The 7,126-nt window shown below is 34.8% G+C and overlaps 1 protein-coding gene across 1 annotated transcript; it reads left to right on the top strand.

The window, feature by feature from the left end:
• The first annotated feature begins 2,159 nt into the window (after positions 1-2,159).
• On the top strand, positions 2,160-4,400 carry LOC144342060 (DOMON domain-containing protein FRRS1L-like). Its single transcript, XM_085491958.1, has 5 exons — positions 2,160-2,165; positions 2,715-2,912; positions 3,038-3,136; positions 3,436-3,595; positions 4,055-4,400. Exons 1-5 carry the CDS (start codon positions 2,160-2,162, stop codon positions 4,207-4,209), a joined length of 618 nt encoding a protein of 205 aa, XP_085348084.1. The 3' UTR covers positions 4,210-4,400.
• The last annotated feature ends 2,726 nt before the right edge of the window (positions 4,401-7,126 follow it).

The following is a 7,126-nucleotide window of genomic DNA, read 5'->3' as shown; positions in this document are numbered from 1 at the left end:
GCAACACATCATATGTGCACAGTCTGCCATTACCATGCACACGTCCACGAAGGTACTCAGCTTCAAATACGCCATTGACAACCAGTGAGTAAACAACAGTTGTCAGACATCTGCGCCAAACTATCCATATGAAACCTTGAAATAATCAAATGTGCACCGCTCCTCTCAGGAGACTTATTCTGTTCAGATGCACTATTTGCAAGCTATAACTAACTCCCCGGTATTATATGGTGGAATCGCCATCGAGCAAGGTCTGACTCAGCACGGTATTGGAAATCTCATAGCACATTTATTGTTCACCGACAGCGCCAGTTACCCTATACCATGGAGATAGAAAAGACCTCCATGCCTATACTGAGACCGGTTGTAGCTAGGCAGAAGGCTACAAACTCACACCAACATTGATTCTTTGGCTACTTTGGCCTTCTGAGCATGTTTTAATCTGACGTAGGTTTACAGGATGCCAGCCAGGTTGTCATCTTTGTCCTTGAACCATTCTCAGCCACGCGACTACAGATTCGTACTAGTAACTCGGAAAATATTAAAATTCAGTTCTCACCACTATCGGTAGTATTGCAGTGTGGGGCATTTGTTTATTAGTCACTGGCTATTACATGCACTACCTTCAAGTTTCCAGACACTGGCTATTAGACTACTATTTTCGCATCACCTGGTACCCTCTGTGCGAGAAATTGGAGCTAACTAATGTGAATGCATGTTCTACTCGGCACCCCCCCCCCATGCCTAGCATCGAGGGTCGGGCGATGAATGAAAAAAATCTTGTAATGTCGAATGATTCCCGCTCTTGTCAAAGTTAGACAACTATGTAACTATAGTTAAAAAGTATAAGGAATGAGCAGTGACCAATACACAATTAGACTGTCTAGAAGCAGTCTCTAATAGTAAACAGTTAAAGTTAAACACGTGGATTAATTTCGCTTATAATGGTCATTCAAGCTCATGCATATTTAATCACTTTCATGCTTAGACAAACATGATGTGGTGTGCATATTATTGTCGATTGTAACTAAATTTTATTTTTATGTTGGTATGTGTGAATTCATACACTATAACAGTGAGTCAAATCAATGTATTGATCCCTTGTTAACTTCGAATTAATGAATTACTGTCAATGATATTGTGTACACATATTTTTCATTATATGAATCAATGTAATATGAGACAATATCTCTATATAATATATCTGTTTATAATGCATTTTAGAAATAGTTATAATAAATTTTAAAAATGTGACTGATACATACACATTTTCTTAGATTAAATTGATTCATATAATTACAGGGAATATATTTTCATGAATAATATTTTATACACGACTTTTATTTTTTATCCCCACACACAACTCTTATGACAGAGTTCCTTGCTCCTATGTAACCAAGGTTCGCTATGACAGTGATGATGATTACGTTATAGATTTACAACTCTCGACTTCAAGCAAATTGTAATCCTTTAATTCACAGACCATTTTGTAAACCAAATCACAAAATGAATTACCACATGTTGTTATGATATTATTATCATGCATTATGTTACTACAGTCACACTGGTTACATCATTTCGGGTATCGATGCCTTGTTTGAGACACCCAATGTCGCAACTGTTACATCATTATGTCTTTTGTTACAGATGTATACACTTTGCCACCTACCCACACTAATAATGTCTGTCCTGTGCCTCTCCACTTGTCAGGTGAGCAACAAATATTAGTATCAGATATCACAGCAACGAACACTCATCTAATAGTTTAGATACTGTAAAACATATTGAAAAAGGGACATGCTATTGAAATGATTTAGCGAATATTTCTTGTCATATGGTTGATTTCCTGTTCTCACAATACTTGTCTGTCGCGCGCCAAAACAAATGCGCAGTTATCACCTCCTTAAAAACAATGAAAAAGTGTAATTTGATTCTGTTCGCAATCATAAAAAAAACTGATTCAACAGGGATTTGAAAAAGCTTGTATTGTTGCTGCGTTTCATTCAGAATATGACCTTTTATATTGGGACTCAAAAACTACTAAGTACTAATAATTTCCGTAAGTATCACTTTAATTATTTATTTTCATTGAAATAATGACCACAATGAATACGTTTATTTTTGTATGTTAATTTACATTTCAATAAAGTGTATCTATCATGTCGGTACGTTTTCTTTTATGTTTACAAAGTGTGTGTGGAGAAAATATACGTTTTTTGGCGGCCATTTTGAATTTATAATAAAGTCATTAGCGACTTCTTGAATTAGCGAATCAGTTCTCTCGCTAAATTTGCTGAAAATACATCCTCGCGAAAAAGACATGTTTTACAGTAGGTAGATTCGATCTCCAAATTGAAGATTAAAAAAGAAAGAAAAGAAGGAAGAACTGAATAAACATTAAACAAACACTTATATCATAACGAATATGATGTTACTAAAGATCTTAAGCATCTCTTATAGATTTGCTGACTTTTTGAAAATCAATACTATAAGTTTTCAAATTATGAGGTCCAACAAGACTTATATCAAACATTTTGCATAGTTAGACGGAGGGACGAATAGACAGACACACATAAATAAATAAATAAATAAATAAATAAATAAATAAATAAATAAATAAATAAATAAATAAATAAATAAATAAATAAATAAATAAATAAATAAAGTATTGTCAGGAATCAGTAAAGATATTTACTGTGCGGAGATTATTCCAGGCACTTGTTGACCAAGATGGATGCGGTGTAACGAAAAACTGCTGGGAAAACCCTACAGGATGCGTGGTACCAGACTGTGATTTCTTGATTACATGGCAGTCTGAAGAATCATCGAATAGTACTGAATTTGGACTTTTCGGAAAACTGGCAGATTTAGAACATTACCTTGCTATTGGATTCTCAATTGATGCATCAATGGTAAGTGGACATGAATATATTTGCATATGTTAAACTCAGCTTAGGCTTCGCATGTCTTACCTTCGCTGTATTGAATGTTACGATGTATAATGTTCTTCTATATACCTAGTTTTGATTATTTGCAGCCTGGAACCGATGTATGGGCATGCATGGGTCTCAGTGATTCAAGTATTGTCCTGGACCATTCCTACAACCCCTTTTACTACAACGAGCAATTATCTACAGTAAGCATATCTATCAAATATCGCGAGTCATTTGTTCCTGTGTTTTAAAACACGGCTTTATTATATATTAGTATACCCCGCGAGGGGGTTTGATAAATGATGATGATATTGACTATGCAGTAAATAAAGGGCGGCACACTGCTTGTTGTACGAAACTTGCCCAAATATTTCAAGAAAAGCTGGGATGGGAAGCATATACTGATTATTCAAAAATTCTTCATTCATGCGATTTGCTAGCCAAAATAATGTACCAAAATATGCTAATATACTTCATTAAGTAAGTTTATCTCTCCAAAAAGGCAGGTGCCGGCAATTTAGTATCTACGTTTGCTGATAATACTCTAGAGTGCACGTTCAGTAGACTTCATAGCAATCCAGGCACAGACCCTTTCGCCGATTTAGCTGGAAACTCGTATTATCTACAAGTCGCAAGAGGACCAAGATTGGATAGCGATCCACGTAAGTAGAACTTTTAATGAGAACATTGATTTTGATTTGTCTGTTTTTCTGACATATTCTCGGCAGAAAACAATTTTACAAATGTCTCAATAAATAAGATTAATAAAGTACACTGCGAGGTCAAGGGTTATGTTTCGCCACTAAATAAGTTAAGCCCTATTGCGCAGAAAATGGGCCTTTCAAAGCATCTGTGTCTCTGTTGTCTGAATTCATAACATCGACTTTCAGATCCACTAGCTAGGTGGATACACTGGTCATACTGAAAAAGTTTAGTAAGTGATTTGTGGTTGAATGCAACGTGTAGTTTATTGTTATGATAGCGACCTCACATTCGCACTTTCCAATCCCACGCCGTTGCACTATTATTTAGAATCAACCACGCAAATTATTTACGTGTATTCAAAATTTTGTTTTCAATGATTATTGCATGTTTAATTGTATTTGCTTTATATTATACAGCTAAGCTGGACAAGCACACAGTGACACCAATAGTATCTCCAGGTCTCATCGACTTTACAAGTAATATATACAGTGGCGCTCCAGTAGCAGCTATCCATGGAGTTGTGTTGTTCTGTTCACTGATTTGTCTTGCATTCATTGCTTGTATGTATTGATACAGCCGTGTTAAAAGTTGAACTGAATATATGAACGCACATGATATAATAATGACTATTACCAACTGATGTCCTTGGTCATCATTGAGTGATAACTCTACTGTTGTTATCGATGTAATTTGTATGTATCAATAATTACAAAATAACAATTTGTGTATCTGATTGCATTGAATAAATGACGAAATGAGGAATATGAGGCTATCGTTGAATTAAGCGAGATGGCACATGGTGTGTTATCAAATATAGTGGTGCTGATAGTGCAAGGTTTTATCGTCCAGTTCACCGTTTCAAACATTGCCAGTGACAACAGGAAAAATCACCGCTTCTGTCATGAATTTTGCAGTTGACTTTTTTATGTTCTAAAATGATAGCATGTGTAGCCACTTTCAGCACAACTGTATTTTGATTATTTCACAACTTTGTAAGAAAAAGGTGAAGCTGCTACCTTATTACTCAATTAGTTGTATGTGGATTGTTGTATTAGTACAGGTAACAACACCCCGGACAGGTATCATCACACGGGACAGCGTGGTGTTGAGTATCGAAAAAAAAACAATAAGTAATATATAAAAATTTAAAAAACGAAGCCTATACTATATTTCGTAGGATTTTACTATGGTCATTACACAGTGATATGTACACAAAAAATATACGAAATTGTTACCATCGTTATCAATCACAAACTGAAGAAACGTCTACCTGAATACGAAAACATCTCCTAAAACTTCATACTACAAAATGACATTGAGAGAAAATATTCGAAAACACAGTATAGATACTTGGTCGTGTCAATTTAACAAGTGATTGAAGCCAATCTACGGTGTGGTTGTCCCAAATACAATACATAGCTGAACTCTGGTGACCTTGCCCTTTGTTATATAATATTATTCTCTTTATCATAGTTTGTTTCAATATGAATATGCACTGTCATAATTAATTTTGAATACAAACAAGTTTCGGGGTTGAAACAACAGTGGGGAATCAATCTACTGAATGTTCTTGTAAATATCTTACAAAAACATTGGTGCCTAATTTGTTTAATTATTTTAAGGGACATAATTTCCAGCTTTATTCAAAGTAATTTTCAAAGATATTTTAGTATAAAAACAAATGTCTCATCTCAGAAAAATAAGTGCCGCATTTAAACGTGAATAGATTCATAAAACATGCAATATAGCAGAAAATCTTAGCTGGCCTTTGTCCAGGTGTCTGTCAAAAATTTATGATTTACTGAGACAAATATGAACTGCCTTATTATATTTTGTGTGACTACTGTATTATATGAAAAGAAAAAACGCCCTCTATGAATAGCTATCTTGTTGCAAGCGCTGCTTTGTATGCAAATCAACTTAAATAGTTGGTGTGTAGTGGAGAGAGAAGTCAACAGTACTGTTGCTTCCTGAGAATCTACATCTTCAAACACTACAATCTTTGTTTTAGTATTATAAAAGCTCTATCATTATGTTCTAATAGGTGAAAAAATTTCTGTGAATTTTCATTTGTCGAATGAACTGTTTGTCAAATACAGAATACATATTTTTAGTACAAATTCTTTTCAAAATGTGGATGCAACGTTTTACTTATTATGTATATTTTATGTATTGTTTTTTATTTAATATCTTTGAACTAAACAGATTTTCTATTTGGTACAGATCTTGATGTAAAGATGTTATAGGTGGGTTTGCAAATGTGTATCAGACTTTGCAAAAACTCACTCTATGAGTTGGTTTTGAAACCCAGTCTAGTATTCCTATGAGATTTGGGAGATACATTACCACCGATATTATTACAAGATAAAAGATTAGCTTCATTGAACACATACAACAATGCATATTTCCACTGAGATCAGTGACTTTTGAATGTGTATCACCAGTGATCAGTCAAGTAGAAACAATCAAAATAATTTATCGGAGTTTCTCAATTTTTGCATGATATTTTCATACAGGACTTTATACTGATGAAAAAGGTGACCAAGTTTGATTACGTTTGGAATAGAATTAGTAAAGTTATTTTGCACACAATAACAATTATTAAAGACGACAACAGCGACGACGACAACAACAATGACAACGCCGGACAGAAACATTTCCCCTTAATATACATTTCCCTTTCATCTTTGATAGTACGGGCAAGGTAAATAAATGTATATGGTATGTAACCCATGGATTGTTAGGCCAGAATGTTCGAGGAGGGTGCACGTGGTACTTCGTTCTTAAACCATGCGTATACATAAACTAAACAATGAGTTACTCACTTGATACTTAGCCATTTTATTTTAACAGTAATAATAATCGATACTCCTTATGATATTGGTCTGCATACACGGTATGTGTTATGATACATTTGTGTGGAGATAAATAATGGATGACCAGTGTAACAAAAATACCCGGATGTACATGATATGGCAAACCTGATGCACCACTTTATTTATGACGTGTCACTCATGGCATTCACTCACAGTCCGGACTGTCTGTATATCTGTATCAGTGGAGCGGCCCCACTACACGGCTATCTTAAAGTACACAGGGTTCCAAAGTCGGACATTGCCACCTGATAGTATGATAGTGTGGTTTAGGGTCATATCATATCATAGGGTCACTGTCCTCGACATGGGATTCCCGTGATCTTCTATTTGCATATGCGTTGTGTCCAAAGTCAACTGTGTAAGGTAACATTGGCCAAGCAAAGATTGCCGATAATGAGTGGAACTTATTTACTTACGTTTATTACCATCTTATAAAGAACGTTTGTTCTGTCACAGAGCCTCTCTTTTGTAAGGAGGATATTATCGAATTGTTTCAAATTAATTTGGCATTGGATTGTCACATACATTGCATACAGAGATAAATAATAGTTGTTGCAACTTTCAAAAACTATCGGATTATATTTCCACCATGAGCACAAATGTACAACACGA

Source organism: Saccoglossus kowalevskii, chromosome 17, assembly GCF_978046115.1.
Source record: "Saccoglossus kowalevskii chromosome 17, keSacKowa6.1, whole genome shotgun sequence".
Lineage (NCBI taxonomy): Eukaryota > Metazoa > Hemichordata > Enteropneusta > Harrimaniidae > Saccoglossus > Saccoglossus kowalevskii.
The sequence above is the reverse complement of the archived record's forward strand: the minus strand, read 5'-3'. Positions and strand labels throughout refer to the sequence as shown.